The 23318-nt window shown below is 39.8% G+C and overlaps 1 protein-coding gene and 1 pseudogene across 1 annotated transcript in view; one reads left to right on the top strand and one right to left on the bottom strand.

The window, feature by feature from the left end:
* Positions 1-23318, bottom strand: part of PLCXD2 (phosphatidylinositol specific phospholipase C X domain containing 2) — a 52644-nt gene that overhangs the window by 12260 nt on the left and 17066 nt on the right. The window contains exons 2-3 of the mRNA XM_066346993.1: positions 15429-15889; positions 2404-2645 (exon numbers count right to left, since the gene is read on the bottom strand). Coding sequence (XP_066203090.1) covers positions 2404-2645; positions 15429-15889 — 703 coding nt within the window. The remainder of the gene's footprint in view (positions 1-2403; positions 2646-15428; positions 15890-23318) is intronic.
* Positions 16045-16953, top strand: LOC136380031 (small ribosomal subunit protein eS25-like; annotated as a pseudogene).

Here is a 23318-nt window from a genome sequence, read left to right as displayed (position 1 = left end):
ATCTTTGTGAATGAATCAATGAATGAATAATAATGCTAACCTACAAATTTACCAAAGGCATGAGGAAAACAGTATGTATATGTGCACATATGTTATACAAAAAGAAAGTTCATAATTCTGGATCTTTCAGAGACATACAGCTAGTTTATAAAATGCTCTCTTCCAAATTCAGCACAAGTAATTCAGTCAAGACTTTAATTAGAGCCACACAAAAAGAAGTTTCTCATTCTGTTCATGGTCATATCATTAGGAGCCAACACTGAGAAAAAAAGTTCAGTCCTGACCAGGTGGTGGCACAGTGGATAGAGCACCAATCTGGGATGCTGAAGACCCAGGTTTGAAACCCCAAGGTTGCAGGCTTGAGTGCAGGTTCATCCAGCTTGAGTGTGGGCTCACCAGCTTGAGCGCGGGTTCATCGGCTTGAACATGGGATCTTAGACATAACTCCCATGGTTGCTGACTTGAGCAAGGAGTCACTGGCTCAGCTGAAGCCCTCCAGTCAAGGCACATATGAGAAATCAATCAATGAACAACTAAAAGTGCCTCAAAGAAGAGTTGATGCTCCTAATCTCTCTCCCTTTTTGTCTGTCTGTCCCTATCTGTAAGTCTCTCTTTCTCTTTTCCCTGTCCTTTGCTTAAAAAAAAGAGAAGAAGAAAGTTTAGGTGCTCCTTGCTATCCAAACTCCTGGCAGGTGAATTCCTGCTATTCAAACTCAGAACTAAACAGAAAGGGATATGCTTTCAGATGAATATTTCACTGCCTGATTTCTGGTGCTCAGCACTGGGAACTCAAGAACCAAAGTGATTCTTATTACCCAAGCATGTTAGCTTCCTCAGCTTGGATCTCAAAGGATGCCCATATCCAAATGTACTTATAACAGTTCCATTATAAACATACATACATACATACATACATACATACATACATACATATAATATATATATGGACATACACATACACATAGACAATGGCATACAAATATACATGTATGTGTGTATATATAAGCATCCTTTTCTCCTCCTCCTCCTCCTCTTTCTTCTTCTCCTTTTCCTTCTTCTTTTTTCCTCTTCCTCCTCCTCCTCCTCCTCTTCTTTTTCTTCTTCCTCTTCCTCCTCTTCCTTCTCCTCCCCCTCCTCCTCCCCTTCCTCTTCCTCTTCCTCCTTCTCCTTCTCCTCCTCCTCTTCCCCCTCCTCCTCCTCTTCTTCCCCCTCCTCCTCCTCCCCTTCTTCTTCTTCTTCTTCTTCTTCTTCTTCTTCTTCTTCTTCTTCTCCTCCTCCTCCTCCTCCTCCTCCTCCTCTTCCCCCTCCTCCTCCTCCTCCCCTTCTTCTTCTTCTTCTTCTTCTTCTTCTTCTTCTTCTTCTTCTTCTTCTTCTTCTTCTTCTTCTTCTTCTTCTTCTCCTTCTTCTCCTTCTTCTTCTTCTCTTAATTTTAGTGAAAGGAGGGAGGTAGAGAGACTAACTCCCACACGCTCCCCAATCGGGATCCACCTGGCAAGCCCACTAAGAGGCGATGCTCTGCACATCTGGGGCTGTTGCTCCATTGCTCAGCAATGAAGCCATTTTTTAGCACCTGAGGCCAAGGCCATGGAGCCATCCTCAGTGCCTGAGGCCAATGTTGTTCGAACCAATCAAGCCATGGCTTTGGAAGGGGAAGAGAGAGAGAGAAAGAGAAGGGGGAGGGGCGGAGAAGCAGATGGTCACTTCTCCTGTGTGCCCTGTCCAGGAATCAAACCCAGACATCCACATGCCAGGCCAACATTCTACCACTGAGCCAACCGGCTAGGGCAAGCATCCTTTTTCTTGACAACTTATCTTCTATCGCTGTCCAACATAAAGAACATAATCTAATACAGAATTTCTGGAGCTTCTCCTACCTCATTGAATAGTTAGAGTTGATTCTGCTCTGTGGATGTATTTAAAGCTATGGCATGGTGGGTGGCATCCTAAGCCTCTTCTTAGGACTCATTGTCACTATGAAGGAAGAAGGACATCTGAAGTCTTTAAAGAGTTATCTCTGACTCCCTAGCACCTAGCATAGAAGTCACATTTAATGCTTCATAAGCAAGTGAGTACTTGGGACAGCCCTAGGGGCAGGGGCAACAATAAGATGGCATCCCGTGCCAGCAGTATATAGACTGCTATTGGCTTAAAGTGCTGTGCTTTACTATAGAAATTTAGAGCATATTTATGGTATAATATGTCATTTAATAAAAGTAGTTAGAGAGCCTTTGGTCACAGTTAATTCAAGCCACTTCAAATGCCCAGCTTTTCAAAACATAAGGTATTTTGTGTTGCTGTATTTTAAATCTTCAAAGTATTTGGTTTTATTGCTGTTTATTTAGAAGAGAAGCAAGGTAATTAAAAAATAAACACTTTACTTTAGGGATGGAAGCAAATTCTTACCTATGAACCAGAGTGTTCTTGAGGCCACCGACCAGGCCTCGGGCGATGGTCTTCGCTCTGGGGGTGAGAATCGCTTGAGAGACATGGAAGGCGCCGCGTGGGGCCCGCTCACTCAGGGTGGTCTCCAGGAAGAGGGTTAGTTTGCGCACACTGGTGGTGTTTGCCCAGGGCGCTGGGATCTTCTTCCCGGGCCACAGGAAGGGGTATTGCTTGTAGAAGGGGCAGTGATAGAAAATAAGAACCTGAAATGTTCAAAATGAAAAAAGGAGAGCGATTCATGAACAAAGTGACTGTCAGCTCCGTGGCTTTATGCTGATTGCTAGGAAGAAAGGTGAACAAATATAAACAAGGGAAAATTCAAGAACTGTTACATATATTTTTAGAAAAATCAGTAGCAAAGATTTAAGCACTTGAATATGACTTGAAAATTCTTAACTTTATATTTCTGAGAATTTTGATGGTATGGCAAAATCCTGAACACCTTCTCATTTAAATGAATTCGTAAAATAAAACAGACAGGATTATAAAGGAAATCAATAAGATGGACTAGAGCTATCAATATATTAATTGAATTTGTCATAAATTAATGTATGTTCCATAATAAAGATATTACATAAAAATATTTTGCGGTAAGTATAAGGTTCATAATTTGGAATATAATTATGAATATAAATTATATTTCAAGATCTCTGCAGTAACTGATATGTGATATGGAAATACATGTGATTTCTGCAGGGACAAAGTCATAGGTATGGGGCTGATACTTCTGAGCATGATGGCCTGTACTCAGAATCTATGGGTATATAATTTTCAGTTAAAGCTCAGTGAGAATAAATATGTAGTTTTTCCCCATCCAAATTTATAGTCTTATATTCTTTGGACCCTGAATGGGGAATCCCTGAGATTATAATTCAGGACTCAGATGCTCACAAGATTGGCACTGAGCTTTTTTGGAGTTGAGATGAACACATTTAATTAATTTGGGAGTACCCAGATTTTTAACTGTGCATGCCGACTCTGGATGAGCTAACTAACCCTTTCCAGGGGAGCAGGAGCAGTCCCAAGGCAGGGAAGACTTCCAGGAGGTGCTGGGTCTCCAGCGGGATCGCTCAGGCTCGTGGTGATTTTTGAAAATAATTAGCAAGCTATGCCCATAGCATTAATTAGTTTCTGAGAGGCAGCTGAGGGACAGGGGATTGCTATTTTGGTTGTCCCAATTCAGCTCTGCTGTGTAGGTTTCTAGAAGTAATATGCTTTTCCCCACCGGGGCACCAGTGATCTCTACCTGGAGGAATGTCGGCATGCTGTTCACACTCCCTGGACTGTACTCCTTGGCCAGAGAGCATAATCCTCCAGACACCCAAGAAAAACTCTGAGTGTGTGCCTTGTTTTCAGTGCACATTTAAGTCTTAACTGAGGTGCCTGACTAACTGCTCCTGAAGGCTTAGAGGTAGGGAGTGCCAGACTTGAAGCACTCAACAGGCTAATGTTGTTCTTGTTTTTAATGGTTTTGAGTAATGTCTGACTGACTGCTAATGATGTCTGCGGTACACACGTGTGTTAATGAGGTTAATCACCGGCTCACACTAAGCAGATTGCCTGGGAGATTGAGGAGGATTTCCTGATGGTGATGTAATTGGCTGGTTTGGAAGGCTGGGGTCTCCAGCGTCCGTACGTGAGGAAAGCGGGCCTGTGAAATGGACCATGGGAAAGGCAGGGGACTGAGTGATTCCGACCACTGTCCCTGCTGCCTGCCCCTAGGCAGTGTCGGGATGACAGGATGATACTGCTCTTCACTTAGCTTTGGAAAAGATGCAAAATGTACAAATTATACAAAAAGAATTTTACACCTTTCCTAAAAAGCCTTCTTGAACAATCTGATCCTAAAGATTATAGGAAGAATTTCTATTTACAAGGGAGGTTGGCCTAACAAACCATTTTCTACTCTACAGAATTCCAGGGGCAGTAACTCTTGCTCAGAGCCTGTGTTTTGCCTCTGCTTCCCCACCTCACTCTGCTGTGTTTTTCTCTCAGATACTCTTCTGCCAGCTCAGCAATTTATGTTCAGTTTTCCTCTTGAGACTAGATTTAAAAATCTCATTTCCTCTGATAATAATTCCTTCACTGACCTCCTCTTATTCTGATTGGTCCTTTCCTGGAGGCCCCTGGGATGTAGATTCATACTATGTATGATACTATTTTCATTTGACTGATTACAACAACCTCTTTCTTTATATAAGAAAATTTAGGCAGCTTATCATGCAATTTTATATCAGTCATTTTGTGTATTACTAGTGTTATGTATTCTTACCTTCTTAGTAAGATTCTAAATACTGCCATATTGTAGATTAAATTTTCAAATTCACTGTACTCTGAAAATCCATAGCCTCTAATGTATAAATATATATCTGTGAACTGTGATGTAATTGCCTGTTGAGTAAATGAAATGTGACTGAATGGAGATGAAGACTTGCTATAAAATTGTAGTAATAAAATACTCAGGGGCTTACATGCAAGGCAGCTCATTACATAATAAATATTTCGAATATAACCACCAGTATGGTACTGCCCCAGCAGGGGGAGAAGACTGATGACTCTGTTATATCTTTGTTTTGCTTTTAAGAAGTGACTTGTCTGGGAAAACTTTAGGAAAGAGAGGGGGACAGAGATAGACTAGAATTCAAATTGATGATACTTTCCCTTTTTATTGATATGTCATCATGGAATCTTTCTTTGTAATTTTAGGCATATTTGTAGTTGGATGATATAGTTTAACACATCCCTAAAAACTATGATAGTTGCCTGACCATGTGGTGGCGCAGTGGATAGAGCGTTGGACTGGGATGCAGAGGACCCAGGTTTGAGACCCCGAGGTCGCCAGCTTGAGGGTGGGCTCATCTGGTTTGAGCAAAAGCCCACCAGCTTGAACCCAAGGTCGCTGGCTCCAGCAAGGGGCTACTCGGTCTGCTGAAGGCCCGTGGTCAGGGCACATATGAGAAAGCAATCAATGAACAACTAAGGTGTTGCAATGCACAATGAAATACTAATGATTGATGCTTCTCATCTCTCTCTGTTCCTGTCTGTCTGTCCCAGTCTGTCCCTCTCTCTGACTCACTGTCTCTGTAAAAAACAACAACAAAACAAACAAACAAACAAAAAACTATGATAGTTCATCACTGCACTTCTAGAAAGTCATTACCCACACTATTTATTGTTCCTGAAGACACTTGTTCCTACTACAGATTTCTAAACAATTTAGTTCTCAGTATAGCAATCCATCCAGAACATTGTCTATGTATGAAATTACAAAACTGTACTTATAACAGATATCTGTCCATGTACTTAGCTGTACTCCTTTTTTTTTGGGGGGGGGGGAGACAAATAGGGACAGAAAGACAGGAACAAAGAGAGATAAGAAGTATCAATTCTTTGTTGCAGCATCTTAGTTGTTCATTGATTGCTTTCTCATATGTGCCTTGCCAGGGGCCTCTAGCTGAGCCAGTGACTCCTTGCTCAAGCCAGCAACCTTTGGCTTTAAGCCAGTGACCATGGGATCATGTCCTTGATTCCATGCTCAAGCCAGCAACCCTGTGCTCGAGCTGGTGAGCCCACACTCAAGCCAAGGAGCCCACATTCAAGCCAGATGAGCTGATGCTCAAGCCAGTCACCTCAGAGTTTCAGAACTGGTCCTCTGTGTCCCAGGTTGATGTTCCATCCACTGGCCACCACCTGGTCAGGCCTCTGGACTCAAATTTAACTGTGCCTGAATTCCAGGACTCAAAAGCCCTTTTACTAATCTCCCTCCCTTTCTCCAATTCTGCTAACCCTCTAGATGCCCTGATAATAGGGGTTCATGAATAAAAAGAGTGTTTTTATTAATATAAGCTATGATGTAGTTGTGAAAATCACCAAGATGTGTGAATAGCCCTGTGAACATGAACTCTGTGGCATATTCCTGGCTCATGTCACTAACAATGTTCTCCTGGGCAACTTGCTTAATCTCTCTATGCCTCAGTTTTCTTATCTGTAAAAAGAGAATAACGAAATACCTATCTCATAGTGTAAAGGATTAAATGAGTCAATCCATGTACTTAGCACATTGTAAATGTTAGCTGCTTTTGTTTTTGCTATCACTAGTATTTAACATTGTAAGAGAGAGACTCTATTGGGGGAAAACAATTTCTCCAATGAAATCTGTGACTCTAAATGGATATAAACTTGGCTTTGGAGGAAGAGGTATGACAAATATGGCAAACCATCACTGCAAACATTTTTATGAGAATAAATAGCTAGATAAATTTTAACATAGAATGACATCAGAGTAGTGGCGGTGTGAGAGATACTCCTGATCTTGCCCCTTGAAATTTCAACAAATTGAATACCTATAAGCAGCGAAGGAACCCCAGCTGGGCTTGAGGGCACACCTAAAAGATCCACACATCAAATGGACTAAAGGTGGGACTGGGTGAAAAGGGAGGTGGAGGATAAAACACATTCATGGTGGGCTCTGGAGAGAAGACAAACTGGGAGTGACTGCAGTTTCATTTTTCCTCTACCAGACTACGAGGTGGAGGGAAACTCAGGCTGTTTGGATTTTGTCTGAGGGGTACAGAGAGGGAAACCCAGGATGACTGGGTCCCCTTCTGCCAGGAGGAGCAATGAGATACAGGGGCAGAGGGGGAGCTAAACAAAGAAGGCAGATCGCAGGGTCACGGCCAGTGTTCCCATGGTCTGCCTGCAGCTCACACTTGGCAGAGACAGAAAAAGTTAACGTGCGGCCTCCTAGACTCCCAGATCCTGCCTTCCTCACCTCTCAAGCTACAGAGAGTGGCAGAGACAAATCCCACAGCTAGCTCTCCAGAGCTACTCTCTCCCATAAAAACATAGGTGCTCCGCATCTGGTCCCAGGGTCTGCTGAGAAATGTGGAGGAGCTCCTGAAAGCCTGAGATCGCCATTACTGGAGCTGAAAAGCCGGAAAGCCAAAGCTGTAAAGCCTTCAAAACAGACCCTACCCACCAAAGTGACTGTGGTCCTGCCTACCTCACTGCAACAGCAATATCTCAGCAGATGACAGCCCAGAAATTTCACAGAGCTAAAGCTTGTAATACAATTACACTTACTGGGAGATACCTCTCAAAACTGATATATATTTTTTCTTCTCTTTTTTTTCATTTTTTTCCCGTTCTTCCTTTTTTCTTTCTTATTCTTTTTTTTTCTTTCTCTCTTTTGAATTTCATTTCATTTTATTTGTATTTTTTAGTGGGTGTTTTGTTTCTTATTTTTGTTTGTTTTTTATCTTTGTTTTCTGTGGTTTTTCTTTTTATTTTTCATAATTAAAAAAATTTATATACTTTATTGCATTTAAAATTGTTTTTCATTCTTTTAGTTTTTTTTGTTGTTGTTGTTGTTGTTAGGGTTCTTAAAAATACCACTCTCAAATGCCATCAAGGAAGATAAAACCAAATACCATAGCTACCTACACAAGACATAGTTGTGAAAGAAAGGACATAGTTCAGAAAGAAAAGGAAAAATCTCCAGAAAAAAATCTCAATCACATGGAAACCTCAGAGTTAAATGATGGAAGATTCAATATTGAAATTCTGAAAATACTCAATGAGATATGAGAAAACACCAATAGGACACTTAATGAACTCAGAAAACAAAACAAATACCTCACCAAGGAGACTGAAATTTTAAAAACAGATGAAGAATTCAATACGTAAATTGGAAACTGAGGTAGCAAGTTTAGTTAATAGAACAAGCCAGATAGAGGAAAGAATCAGGGACATTGAAGACAGGTAATTAGAAATGCTAGAGAGAAGAGGAGAGAGATTCACAAATATAAAGAAAGTGAGAAAGCTCTATAAGAACTGCCTGGCTCTTTTAGAAAGAGCAATATTAAAATAATGGGTGTATCAGAAGAAGAAAAGAGGGAGAAGAGAATGGAAAGCTTATTCAAACAAATAATTGATGAGAATTTCCTAAGTCTGTGGAAAGAGTTAGAGCCTTGAATCCAGGAAGCACAGAGAATGCTGAGTTACCTCAAACCAAACAGACTTTCTCCAAGGCATATTGTAATAAAATTGTCAAAAATCAATGATAAAGGAAGAATCCCCAAAGCAGCTAGAGAAAAGAAGAAGCTAACATATAAAGGAAAGTCCATTAGGGTATCAGCCTTCTCAGCAAAAACTCTACAAGCTAGAAGAGAGTGGACTCAAACATTCAAACTACTGAAAGAGAAGATTTACCAGCCAAGAATACTATATACATCAAAGTTATCATTCAAATATTAAGGAGAAATAAAAACCTTTGCAGACATACAGAAATTTATCACCAGAAAACCCTCACTGCAGGAAATACTCAAGGGAGTTATTTGACCAGATTCAAAGAACAAACAATACAAAACTACAAGAAAATGATCCAACAGGGCCACAATAAAAACAAGGATAATCTGTGACAACAATAACATAAAATGGTGGAATAAAGATGTGCAGTAGCAAGGGAGGATGAAATGCAGAAGCACTCATAAGACAAAGGACTCTTGAACATATGAACATTTTTCTCTTAATAACCTAATGGTAACCATGCATGAAAAGCCACTACTGAAATACACAGCTTAAAAAAAAAGAAATGGAAAAAAATATAGAATACCACCAAACAAAAACAACTGATAGAAACACAAAACAGAAGAACCAGATAAGACACAGAACTACCAGAAAGCAAAACATAAAATGGCTATAACTGGTAATTCTCAAGTGTCAATAATTACCTGAAATTTAAATGAACTAAACTCACTAAAAAAGAGGCACAGTGTAGCAGACTGGATCAAAAAGCAAAACCCAACCATATGCTGCCTTCAAGAGACACATTTACGCTGTAAGTAAAAAAGTAGATTCAAACTGAAAGGCTGGAAAATGATTCTCCAAGTAAATAATATCCAAAGAAAAGCAGGTGTAGCCATATTCATATCTGACCATGCTGACTTCAAGGCAACAAAAGTAACCAGAGACAAAGAAGGACATTTCATAATGATAAAGGGGACATAACACTTCTTAATATAGATTCACTGAATGAGGGAGCACCAAAGTATATATAACATCTACTAACAGATCTAAAAATAAGAACAAACAAAAACACAATAATAGTTGGAGATTTCAACACACTGTTGATGTCTTTAGATAGATCATTCAAACAGAAAATCAATAAATAAAGAAATGTCAGCCTTAAATGACACACTGGATCAAATGAACATTATAGACAAATAAAGGACATTTCATCGCAAAACATCAGATTATACATTTTTTTCTAGTGTGCATGGAACATTCTCAGGGATAGACCATATGTTGGGCCACAAAACTAACATCAACAAATTCAGGAAGATTGAAATTATACCAAGCATATTTTATGAGTATAAGGCTTTGAAATTAGAATTGAACTGCAAAAAGGAAGTAAACAAACCAACAAAAATGTGGAAATTAAACAACATACTCTAAAAAATGACTTGGTCAAAGAAGAAATAAAAGCAGAGATCAAAAGATATTACAGAAAAATGAAAATGACAAAACTGAAGATCAAAAATTCTGGGATGCAGCAAAAACAGTAATAAGAGGAAAATTTATATAATTGTAGGCTTATATCAAGAAACAAGAGATCCCAAATAAACAACCTAATATCACATCTTAAGGAACTAGAAAAGAACAAAGGCAACTCAAAGTCAGCAGAAGAAAAGAAATAGTAAAAAATAGAACAGAAATTAATGAAATAGAGAACAAAAAAAAACTATGGGAAAAAATTATTACAACAAAGAACTAGTTCTTTGACACGATCAATAAAATTGACAAACGACTGGCTAGACTCACTAAGGAAAAAGAGGAAGGACTCATACAAACAAAATATGAAATGAAAGAGGAGAAATTACCATAGATACCATAGATATACAAAGGATCATAGTAGAATATTATGACAGATTATATGCTACAACCTAGAGCAGCGGTTCTCAACATTATATAATGTATTATATAGTAAATATGTATTTTCCAATGGCTTTAGGGGACCCCTGTGTTTTGGTCGTTCGACCCCCACCGGGGTCGTGACCCACAGGTTGAGAACCACTGACCTAGAGAGAATGGATAAATTCCTAGAACTATTCAATCTTCCTAGACTGAGTCACAAAGAAGTGGAAAACCTGAATAGCAAGGAGAAAACAGACAACTATCAAAAACTTCCTCAAAAATAAAAGTCCAGGACCAGATGGCTACACTAGTGGATTCTACCAAACATTCAAAGAAGATTTGGTACCTATCTTTATCAAAGTCTTCCCAAAAATAGTAGAAGAAGCAATACTCCCCAACACATTTTATGAGGCCAACATAACCTTGATACCAAAACCTGGCAAGGATAACACAAAAGATGAAAACTACAGACCAATATCTCTTATGAATACAGATGCAAAAATCGTAAACAAAATACTAGCAAACTGAATACAGCAACACATTAAAATAATAATACATTATGATCAAGTGAGATTCATTCCAAGAGCACAAGGATGGTTCAACATATGGAAACTGATCAATGTAACACACCATATCAACAAAACAAAGAACAAAAATCATATTAGCCTATCAATAGATGCAGAAAAGGCATTTGATAAAATACAACATCCCTTTATGTATAAAACACTCAATAAAATAGGAATAGAAAAAAAGTACGTCAACATAATAAAGGCTAAATATAACAAACCATCAGTTAATATCATACTAAATGGTAAAAAAAATGAAGGCTTTCCCTCTAAAATCAGGAACAAAACAACTCTGCCCACTCTCTTCACTCTTATTCAAAATAGTTTTGAAAGTTTTGCCCAAAGCAATCAGGCAAGAGAAAGAAATAAAAGGTATCCATATTGGGAAAGAAAAAGTAAAGATCACTTTTTGCAGATGACATGATCCTGTATATAGAAAAGCCCAAAGTCCCCACCAAAAACTATTAGAAACAATAAACAAATATAGTAAAGTCATGGGATACCAAATCAAAATACAAAAGTCTACTGCTTCCTTATATGCAAACAATGAAATTTCAGAAAATAAACTCAAAACACAATTCCTTTTACAATTGCAACAAAAACAAAAAAACCCCACTAAGAATAAACTTAACAAAGGATTTGAAGGGTCTATATACTAAAAACTTCAAAACATTATTGAAAGAAATTGAAAAAGATACAATGAAATGTAAAATATTTCACATTTGTGGATTGTAAGAATCAACATAGTTAAAGGCCATATTACCCAAAGCAATATACAAATTTAATGCAATCTCCATCAAAATCTCAATGTCATTTTTTTAAAGAAATAAAACCAATAATCAGATTTGTATGGAACCATAAATAAACCCCAACCAAATAGCCAAAGCAATCCTGAGAAAAAAGAATGAAGCCAGAGGTATCACACTACCTGATTTCAAATTATATTGCAGAGCCATGATAATCAAAACAGCATGGTATTGGCAGAAAAATAGACATATAGACCAATAGAACAGAATCAAGCCCAGAAATAAAACCATATGTATATGGACAAATCATCTTTGACAAAAGAGCCAAAAACACACAATGAAGAAAAGAAAGTCTCTTCAATAAATGGTGCTGGAAAAATTGGAAAGCCACATGCAAAAGAATGAAACTTGATTACAGTTTTTCCCCCTGCACAAAAATTAATTCAAAATGTATCAAAGACCTAAATATAAGAGCTGAAATAATGAATTACATAGAAGAAAGCATAGGTACTAAACTCATTGACCTTGACAGTAGAGAACAATTTATGAATTTGACCCCAAAGGCAAAGGAAGTAAAGGCAAAAATAAATGAATGAGACTATATCAAACTAAAAAGCTTATGCACAGCGAAAGAAACTGACAACAAAACAAATAGGCAGTCAATTAAATGGGAGATGATATTTGCAAACAACAGCTCCAAGAAAGGGTTAATATCCAAAATATAAAAAGAACTCATAAAGCTCAGCAACAAACAAGCAAACAATCCTATTTAAAAATGGGGAGAGGAACTTAACAGACACTACTCCCAAGAAGACATACAAATGGCCAACAGATGCATAAAAAGATGCTCATCTTCACTAGTTATTCGAGAAATGCAAATCAAAACTACAATGAGATACCACCTCACACCTGTTAGATCAGCTATTATCAACAAGACAGGTAATAACAAGTGTTGGAGAGGCTGTGGAGAAAAAGGAATGCTCATTCACTGCTGGTAGAAATGCAAATTAGTACAACCATATAGAAGAAAGTATGGTGGTTCCTCAAAAAATTAAGAATAGAACTACCAGATGACCCAGTAATCCCTTTACTGGGTATCTACTCCGAAAGCTTGAAAACATTGGTATGTAAAGACACATGCACCCCCATGGTCATTGTAGCATTACTCACAGTGGCCAAGACATAAAAACAACCAAGTATCTGTCAATAGAGGATTGGCTAAAGAAGATGTGGTACATATATACAACAGAATACTACTCAGAAATAAGAAATGATGACACAGTGCCATTTATAGTGACATGGATGGACCTTGAGAACATTATACCGAGTGAAATAAGTAAATCAGAAAAAGCTTAGTACTGTATGATTTCACACATAGGTGAGATATAAGACTGAGGCTCATGGACATAGATAAAAGTGATGTGGTTACCAAGGGGAGGGGGTATGGGAGAGGGGGTGTGGGGGAGGGAAAGAGAAAGAGAGTAAAGAGGGACAAATATAAGGTGACAGAAAATTATTTGACTTTGGGTAATGGGTATAAAACACAATCAACAGTTCAAATGTTATAGAAATGTTTACCTGAAACCCATGCACTTATTGATCAATGTCACCCTGTTAAATTTAATTTTCTAAATAAAATTTAAAAAATTTTAACAGATACTAAGTTAACTCATTAGCCTCTGTGGAGTCTAAGGCCTTAAACACTTTCAGGAGTAGGCAAAACAACCTGGTGTTTACAACTACTCTGGCCAAACCTGGGAGTTCTCCTTAAAATCCTTGAACCTTCATTTCTTTTCACACCCTGAATCCCAAACCATTAGGCAACCCTGTTGGCTCTTCCTTCTGATAAGTTCAAAACTGACTACTTCCCACTAATAGTCTCCTTCCAGGTTTCCCTCCCTCCCCCACACCCCCTACTCTATTCCAGGTCTCTTCCCCATAACTACAGAAATAGCATTACAACCTAAGTCAGGTCCCAGTCCTCACTCAGAGTGAAGCCAAGTGCTTACAGTACCTCAAGGCTCACACAGTCACCCTTTCTCCCTCTGACCTCCTCTGCCCCCGGCCTTTGCTCAGAGACCTCAGGCATATCCTGCTGAGAACTCTGCACTGGCTCGTTCTTCTGCTGGGAAAGTTCTTCACCCAATATCCATGTGATCAACTCTCTCAAATGTTATCTTCTGATGAGGGCTGCCCTGATCAACTTATTTAAAACTGTGACCAACTCTCCAACACACAGAACCCTGGCTCCCCCTCACCACTCCCAATTTTCTTCTTCCTGGCTCTTACCACTTTCCGCCATAACAGGTAATGTATTTAGATGTTTACATCTATGAGCTATCTCTTTCCACCCGACTGAAAGCTCCATTAGGGCAAAAAGCTTTGTTTTATTTAATTTAGTCCAAGTGCTTAAAATAGTGCTTACTTGGAACATACTTGGTGGTCAGAAAGCATTTGCAAGTGAATAATCTTCAATTGATTTTTAATCAAAAGCTTCTCTCTAAGCTAAAAAGTAATTGCCTCTTTAAGATGCTTTTGTTAATGTATCCATGAGCAAGTGAGCAACTATGAATGAAAGGTACTTATTTCTTTTTTTCTGTTTTGAAGTCTAAGTCAGAGGCTGACCTTTCCCGGAGCTCTCCTCTCCCACTACCTACCACCCTTTGGGATCAGCGCAGACTATATCTGAGGCTCACATTCCCTCTTTTTATTTTTTAAATGAGAGGAGGGGAGATAGACAGACTCCTGCATGTGCCCCAACTGAAAAATGCACTCAGCAACCCCCATCGGGAGCCAATGTTTGAACCAACTGAGCCACTGGCTGCAGAGGCGAAGAGAGGGAGAAAAGGGGAAGAGAAGCAGATGGTTGCTCCTCGTGGATTCCCTGACTGGGGATCGAACCCAGGATGTCTGCAAGCCAAGCTGATGCTCTAGCCACTAAGCCAGGTGGTCAGGGCCCAACACTCCTTTTATTGAGTATGTCCCTTCCAGGTGTAGGTTGGGAGCTCTTTTCAGCATAAGCGACTGGGGATTACTCTTCCAACCTGGATTCCTCCCATGGTCTCTTCCTTCCTTAACTGTCTCCCACCATGACCCAAACTCATTGAAAATAGCCTTTCAAAATATTATTAACACACCTGAAATGATCACGTCACATGCCTTTGCCAGCTAATGCTTTTACTTATCAGTCAATACTTTTTCCTCCCATGGTCTCTTCTTTCCTTAACTGTCTCCCACCATGTCCCAAATTCATTGAAGATAGCCTTTCAAACTATTAACACACCTGAAATGATCACGTCACATGCCTTTGCCAGCTAATGCTTTTACTTATCAGTCAATACTTTGGCAGAGATGATCTGACACTGAGTTGAAGGCAGGATGGAACAGACTATCCTGAGGGGAAGGATGCTTCAAGGCAGACAATATGGGAGACAGTAAAATAGTATGACCAACTGGTCTAATTTCACAACTTTGCCTTGGGCTGGTTCTGGCCAGGCCACTCAAAGTCAATTTAGATGCCAAACAGGTTATCAAAAGAGTTTTAAATACCTGGCAAGTGTTCATCCCATTTCAAGGCCATCCAGAGGAGCCCCTGAAGCTATCCAGAGCCTAGGGACCTCTGTGAGTATGTTTACTGTTCCAAACAATCTACGCCTGCTAGCCTAAGAGCCCTGGGGTGAGCTGTTTTACAGCTGGCTGATAGAAAAGGCAGACACAGTTCTGATTTTGCCCTTGGAAGCTCGTCTTGGTTTCCTCCTACCTGGCACTTCTTCTCCCACATGATCTGTAGTGTCAGACTTTCCACACTGCAGGCGAAGCACAGCTTGTTTCCGAAGGCCTCCTGGATCCGGTGAACCAGATGTTTGTGATGGGCCTCATCCATGGCGTAGAAGTGGTTGAAATCCAAGAAGACAATCTCTCGGGGGTGCTGTGTAAGAAATGAGTCAATCTCCATCAGCCCATCCCAGACCTTGATGCCAAAAAGCCCGTGGATGAAGTAGATTTCCTGGTCAGCGTCCCCTGGCTTGGAGGACACGCGCAGGTCAAAGTAGCGGATCCCAGCTTCCAGCTGTTCTCGGAAGGTCAGGTTCTGAGTTACAGACCATTTCTTCATTAACTTCTTCACCAAGGAGATCCTGGCGAGGCGTATGATAGCTGGGGTTTGGTCAGGCCCCACTGGGGACTTCTCATCTACCCAGTAGCTGAACGAATCGTGGGAGCCTGTACAAAAGGAATAAAGGGGGAGAAAAGCAGTTGAGACTGGACCTGGCAAAAATAAGCCAATCCGTAAGAAAACAAACAAATTAGGAGTCAAACACATACCAAAAAATTACAAACAAATATTTTCAAAAAAGTTCAAGCTTGCTAAGAATAAAATGAGCACGAATAAAAGTAATGTCATCTTTTTAGCAGCTTGTTAAGCCTAGGGTAAAACTATTGATATATTTAATCCTCATTTATTGCTAGTGTAAAGCAAATTAATAAATACCCTTTGGAAAACTATTTAGAAATATGTTTGGAAAGAGGAGCTAAAAATATTCATACCACTTGATCTAATAATTTCATTTCAGAAGAGCTATTTTGAGGACATAAACTGATTTTTGAAAAACAAATATTTGCTGAAGAATATTCCTAACAGAGACAAACTGGACGTTGCTGGAGTGTCCCTCACAGGAGAGGGCTCAGTGGTGGCATATGGACTTCATTCCTGCAGTCACTGAAACAAAAGTTGTGAAAACTCAGCCGATCTCAGTAATGTTGGATAGACATTTAAATTTTAAGAAAGGCATAATTAAAAAAATAAAAACAACCCTGATTTATTTTTATGCTTTTGTAAATACTATTTTAATAATGAAAAAAAATTAGTCTGGAGGGGCCACCTCACCGACCAGCAGTGGAAGCAGCTGCTCTTTGAGTTTCGTTCTGCTGCCCAAGGACAAGAAGAAAGACGAGAGACGGCCATGAAAGACAAAGAGCCAGTGAACAAATCAGGGGCAAGGCCAAGAAGAAGTGGTCCAAAGGCAAAGTTTGGGACAAGCTCAACAACATAGTCTTGTTTAACAAAGCAACATATGACAAACCCTGTCAGGCAGTTCCCAACTCTAAGCTTATAACTCCATCTGTTTTCCCTGAGACTGAAGATGTGTGGTTCCTTGGCCAGGACAGCCTTCGGCAGCTTCTTAGTCAGGAACTTATTAAGCTAATTTCAAAGCACCAGAGCTCAAGTAATTTACACCAGAAACAGCAAAGGTCAGGATGACCCAGCTGCTGAGGAAGATGCATGAACAATAGGTCCCATCAACTGTACATTTTGAGAAAATATGAGTACTGGCGATGATTTCTTGACAGATCAGATAAACATCCTGAGGAGTTCAACAGGTTAGTTACTTGGCCTCTTTCCAATTCATCTCTTAAAGAGCTGAATCTATTGTATTAAATGATCAAATGCATGTTCCCTTTTTCTGCCTTAAAGAACAGGAGGGTAGATATCCTCCTAGAACCTGAGACGACCTGATTGTTATAGTATAAGTGACCATGATAGACACATTTCTAACTCTAGTGAGAAAATATTTCTAAGGTGAAAATTACCTTTAATAAATACCTTTAAGTGTGTCACTGGTTTCCATCTAGTGTCAGCCATTAATATTTGGTTAGCTCTTTGGCTCTTATTTTGCAAGCAAAATCAAGGAGGAAAATGCCTTTGTTCTGAACTACTTAACCTTGTTCTTAACCACTATTGCCCACATTAAAACTAAAATGCTTAATGCACCAGTTATCTATTTTATTAAATCTTACAGTATGCATTTCATACGTAAGATAGAACTTCACAGAACTCAACTGTTTCATGCTTTATTATTTCCATTTTCTTGAAAATAAATCATTCTGGGGTGGCTTTATTATTTTATATCCTAAGAAATAAAGTGGGAAAAAAAGGTGACAAGTAATGCTTTATTTTTATGTAATCTCTAGAACATGGGGAATATTCAGTACCTATTAAGAAAAAAATGCATTTACCATTCATTAGGCAAAGCCAATTTTGCAAGCAAGAAAATTACTAGTATATTTCAGGTTAAAAACACTTCTGTTACTACTAGAAATATGGAGCAAGTCCCCCTGGATTCTCTGTATTGATTGTTTCTGTTAATGAGACCCATTGGATTCTTGCCTAATGCTTTGCCTATACAGAAACAAAAAATCTTTACACCTCCTCACTGTGGGATCTATTAGAATACATTATATATCGATGGTGAACAGCCAGTTATTCCTTCTCTTTAAATCATATCAGCAGCCTAGCTGTTCAGGATTGAGTCTGTGATACATTGTGAGGCTCGCCGTGAATGTCATTCTTCCTTGGATGCCAGGGAACAGCCATTATCCAACCTCAAGAGGAGAGACAGATTCCCTCTGGAACTGTCTTGTTGCTGCAAAGCCCAGTTTCATCCCCAGAGGAAGATGTGCTAACAACCTCCAATGCTATTCTCTGAGTCTGAGATTTGTGCAGCAATGTGACAGCAATGGGACTCAGGGACCATTTCTGAATACCCAGCGACACACTTGGTACCCAGCCCATCCCACAGAAGAAGAAGAGCTAGCACACTCCCTGGGAATAGTCTCTCTTTATCTCTTTGCTTCCTTTTCCATTTTCCCTCTTCCTTTTTGACATCCTGTGTCCAGAACCGCCCCATCCCTCCCTTTGACAGGAAAGGACATGACAATGGTGCAGATTGTTTGTTGAATGTCGTACAGCAGCTAGCTGTCCTACCTAGGCCTATGGCAGTCAAAACCAGCCATCACTCTTTCAATACGATGGACATTTTTGCCTTTCTATTTACTTATTTTTCTCCCCAGGAAGCTTTTGTCTCATAGAGAGTGAATAAAATAATACTGGTACTTTACTATTTCTTTTTTGAAAAACAGGATAAAATGCCTTCCTTTCTCCTGCATGTAGAATATCCACAAGGTATGCAATCTTCAAACAGTACTGATAAAAAGAAAATCTTAATATTTCACACTGCAAGTTTATTATCAAAGTTTCTTCTTTTTCCCTGTTGGAAATTATTTTACTCTTTAAAAAATGTCTATAGTGATGGATCCTTTTTCTCTCTGCCAGGATGTGTGAATTAAATCCATGCACTCCCCCAGAAGAGAAAAAGAAAAATCCCTGCTCCGCTGGTCCTTCCTTTATGCTTTGAGAGAATGGCTGCGCCGGAGATGTTAGAATAGCAGCTCCATGGTTTCTGGTTTGTTCTGTGATAAGGTTAGAAAACAGCTTAGGACCTCTTCCTGCTCCTTCCTGCGAGTTCTGCCACAGAAAGTATTTTTGCTGCAACTGCAGTACCTATGCATCTTCAGTCCTCCCTCTCGATAGCTCCTTTATCTCTGTCTAAAATCGATTACCAGTAAGTGGTACTCTTTCCCTTAAGAACAAAACAAAGCACTTCTCGTTAGATGCCTACCCCTTCAGGCAACTGTCTACTCTTCCTTGAAAGCCAGTCCTGCTGCTTGGTCTCCCACAATCTACTCCATTCTTCCCATCCAAGACCAACTCCCATTTTTCTATTGCTACTTCTGATCCTTATAACCTTTGAATAAAGGACTCCAAATGGCTTTATTCTTCCTGGCTTCTGCGAGGATTTGCTAAGTCAGCACTTTTCTAGAATCTTCCATTTCCTGTCCTCCACGATGCATACTTGGAGGTGCATCGTGGAGGACAGGAGGTGTTCTCATCCTTCTGTCACCACTCTCCTTTTGTCTGCTTTGCTGATTCCTCATCCTCTTTCTTGTCCCAAATTTAAATGTTTCCCAAGGATCTCTATTCTCTGTCTTTCCCACCTTCTCCTTCACTCCACAAGTTTACCGCAGTGCTATTACACAGAGGGATGCCACCAAAAGTTTCATCTCTAGCCCAGATGCTTCTAGTTTCCAAATCTGTTTCCAACTCCCAGCTGTGGTCCTCCACCCGATGGCCACCTCACACAATAAATTACACATTTTTAAAAATTTTTTTCATTTTTTAAATATTTTTTATTTATTGATTTTTTAGAGAGAGAGGAGTGAGAAAGAGAGACAGAGAGAGAGAGAAGGGGGAGGAGCAGGAAGCATCAACTCCCATATGTACCTTGACCAGGCAAGCCCAAGGTTTCGAACCGGCGACCTCAGTGTTCCAGGTCGACGCTTTATCCCACTGCGCCACCACAGGTCAGGCTAAATTACACATTTTGAAAGTCCAGCTCCTCAGGCTGTCCCTCCTTCCTTCCCCCACAAAGTGCCTCTCCTAAATTTCTGCCAGTTGGTCACTCAGATTGAAAGCTTGGATTCAACTTAAATTCTTCTTTCTCCCTCACCCTCTGCACCCAACCAGTCGCCAAAACTTGGTGTTTGACTTTTACAACATATATCAAACTTCAACTGCCACCCCCTCGTTCACTCACTCACTACCAGTCATATAATCAGACCAAAGAATCCTTTTGCTCCAGTTTCAGTTTGTTCTATACCTCAAGCTGCCATTTTCCCTCATGTATGAGATGCTTCTATGTATAAGATACACCTTAATTTTGGGGCTCGAATTTTGAAAAAAAAAATGTATTACATAGTTATTGAACTCAACTTTGATTCATCATAAAATTCATATAACTCTTCATCATTGTCAAAACTTCCATCCATTAGCTTGTCCTCATCTGTGTCTGATGATGAATCACTGTCTTCATATATGGCCTCGTCCTCAGTTCCATCTATGGCATTTGAAATGCTACAGCCACTATATAAGACGTACCCAATTTTTAGACACCAAATTTTTTTTAAAAAAAGGGTGTGTCTTATACATGGAGATAATGGCATAAAGTATAAAATGAAACAAACATCAAGAATAGTGTTCACCACACCATAGAGCAGTGGTTCTCAACCTTTCTAATGCCGTGACCCCACAATACAGTTCCTCATGTTGCGGTGGCCCCAAACCAAAAAATAATTTTGGTGGCTACTACATAACTGTAATTTTGCTACAGTTATGATTCGGAATGTAAATACCTGATATGCATTATGTATTTTCTGATGGCTTTAGGCGACCCTGCTGGGGTCGCGACCCACAGGTTGAGAACTGCTGCCATAGAGGTTAACTATAGCTTCTAGAAAATGTGTTGTTTAGTTAATCTGCACAAATAGGAGACTTCTGAGTATCAGGCATGTCATATCTTTTCACTAGTTGATTTAAAATGTATGGCCACAAGAGAGTCCAGTTCAAGCTTCACATTGACCAGAACAGCCTCGCAATGGTGCTGAACGCAGCATCTTATGGCTTATCTATCTCTGCTTCCCCCACTGCAGGGTGTGCCTTGCTGCAGCTCAGAGGCTTCAACACTATCCTGCACAAACCTAGACAGGATAGATGATGAACTTTCCTTACTAATAAGTGCCTGGGCCTCATGTGCTTCCTGTGCCTTATTTAACAGAAAGACTCCCCGAAAGGGTAAGCAATCCCCAGGGCAAGGCTTGCAAACTGAGCTGCCTTTCCCCCTACTCTTTCAATTCTATAATGCACACAAATCTCCCAGTGACTGTGGCATCCAGAATAAGCATTTCCTTTCCTTTTCCCTGGTTATGTAAAACCAAAAAGGGCACAGGTGATGTGTTCCTCTCACCCCTCCCTCTTCCCCAGGTATACATTATCGGGCTGTTTCCCTCAATTCTTCAATAAGCTAGTAGAATCACCAGGCTACACTTCCACTGACATTTAAAGGTCAAGTCTCCTTGTATTGTGCAATACATAATGACATCTCCCTCCCTGCACGTCTGAAAAGGATGGCTGGGAGGATTACTGCGGGGAGGAGAGAAACTTTAAAAGTTCACTGGGGCAAACGGACTGCAATTCTGCTGAACACTTAAGTTGAGAGAGCTTCTTTCATAAAATAAAGAAAATTAAAATCTAAGGATAAATTCATCCAGCTATTGTTTTCCAGCTCTGTTCTTTATTGATGTTAATATGGTTACCCTCTCAATAAATAAAGACTACTAAGAGAACTGGATCAATGCCATAAATAGGATCCAGTTTTCAAACTTCTTAGTGGAGGTTTTTCCCTTGACTGCTGGACTTTTAGCGCCCAAGTGTCACCTCTGAAAGAGACGCCACGGGTGGGCAAGTCGTTTGCCCTAGCTCCATTTCAATTTCCCCACCTGGAGGAAGAATGTATTCTGTCAGAATCACACATTCAGTACATATTTCTTTAAAATTTTTCTCATTTCCCTCTGCCGCCAGAGCTTGTGGAAACCTCCTCAACCAAGCCATGAGCGTCTCAAAGGCACACTGCTCCCCGCCCAGCCTCTGCACCAGCTTCTTCACCACGAACTCACTGGTGAGCCCTGCGGGGGCTTCATGTCTGACCATAACTAGTAATAGCTTCAAATTACTGACTGTTTATTGTGCACCAAATGCCAGGTGAGGCACTTTACTTACAGGATCTCATCTGATGTCTGCCATAATGCTGCAAGACAGTGATTACCTGCATTTAACAGATGCGGAAACAGAGGTTCAGACTGGTTTTGCCTGATTCAGAGTTACAAAGGTTGCAAGTGTCCACCTTGTACAGAAACCTAGGTATGTCCGATCTGAATCCACACAAATCCACTCTAGGAATAGGATAGCTTCCATATCTTGACTGATTAAACAATTTAAATGCATTGTGCACTTAATTCTGGTAACACAGTGATCACAGGATTTGTTTTCAGAGCTAAATGCCTACACACTCCAATACAGAAAAACTGATGGAGTGATTAAAGTGATTTTAAATACAGGGGGTCTCGGGTTATGACAGACTCGACATATGACGTTTTGAGTTTACAACATTCACTCCCATAAAAACAAAAAAATTGACACATGAGTGTTTTGGCTTATGCCATTAACACTGTACTTTTTTTACACTATTTTTTGGTCAGTTTTTCTTTTACTACAGCACAGTGTACAGTATAGTATATGTATGTCCTTTTCCTTTTTCTGTGGCTTAGTTGTGTTTTTATGTTCTAGATTACAATTTTACAACTGTGTTAGGATAGGTAAGTGATTTAGCCTAGGGTGTGTTTCGACTTACACCAAAATTCGGGTTACATCACTATTGTAGGAACAGAACTGTCATAACCTGAGTACAGATCCTTGTACTATAAAGACATAAAGAATTCCCATGTTGGGACACATGAGGGCACTCTAACCTTCTCTCATTTGAAGGAACATTTTCTTTTGCATTGCTGTAGCTCAGAGCCTTGAATCCCAATGCTGGTTCTGCTCTGAATACTTGTATGAGCTTATAAATTCATACTGGAGCTCTGTTTCTCCACTTGCAGATTTGAAAGCAAGTGAAGTGAGCCTTAGGACCTAAGCTCTTCTATCTTAAGAATTGATGATTCCAACTTATTAACAGCTATTAAAGGAATATATGACCCTATATAACAAGGGATATTAACCACTACAAAGAAATAAGAAGTTTCTTTTATACTAACCACACATAAGCAAAAAATATGCTTATTATGCTTATTGATTTAACTCATCATATTTGCACTCAGCAAATCATCCCCCAGCCTGAGGGTGGTATTTATTTATTTCTGGCTCATCTGAGAATAATGTCAGGTTGCTGGAGAAATGCCTTCCCTGACACAGATTCAG

Source organism: Saccopteryx leptura, chromosome 8, assembly GCF_036850995.1.
Source record: "Saccopteryx leptura isolate mSacLep1 chromosome 8, mSacLep1_pri_phased_curated, whole genome shotgun sequence".
Lineage (NCBI taxonomy): Eukaryota > Metazoa > Chordata > Mammalia > Chiroptera > Emballonuridae > Saccopteryx > Saccopteryx leptura.
This window is presented reverse-complemented; position numbering and strand designations above follow the sequence as displayed.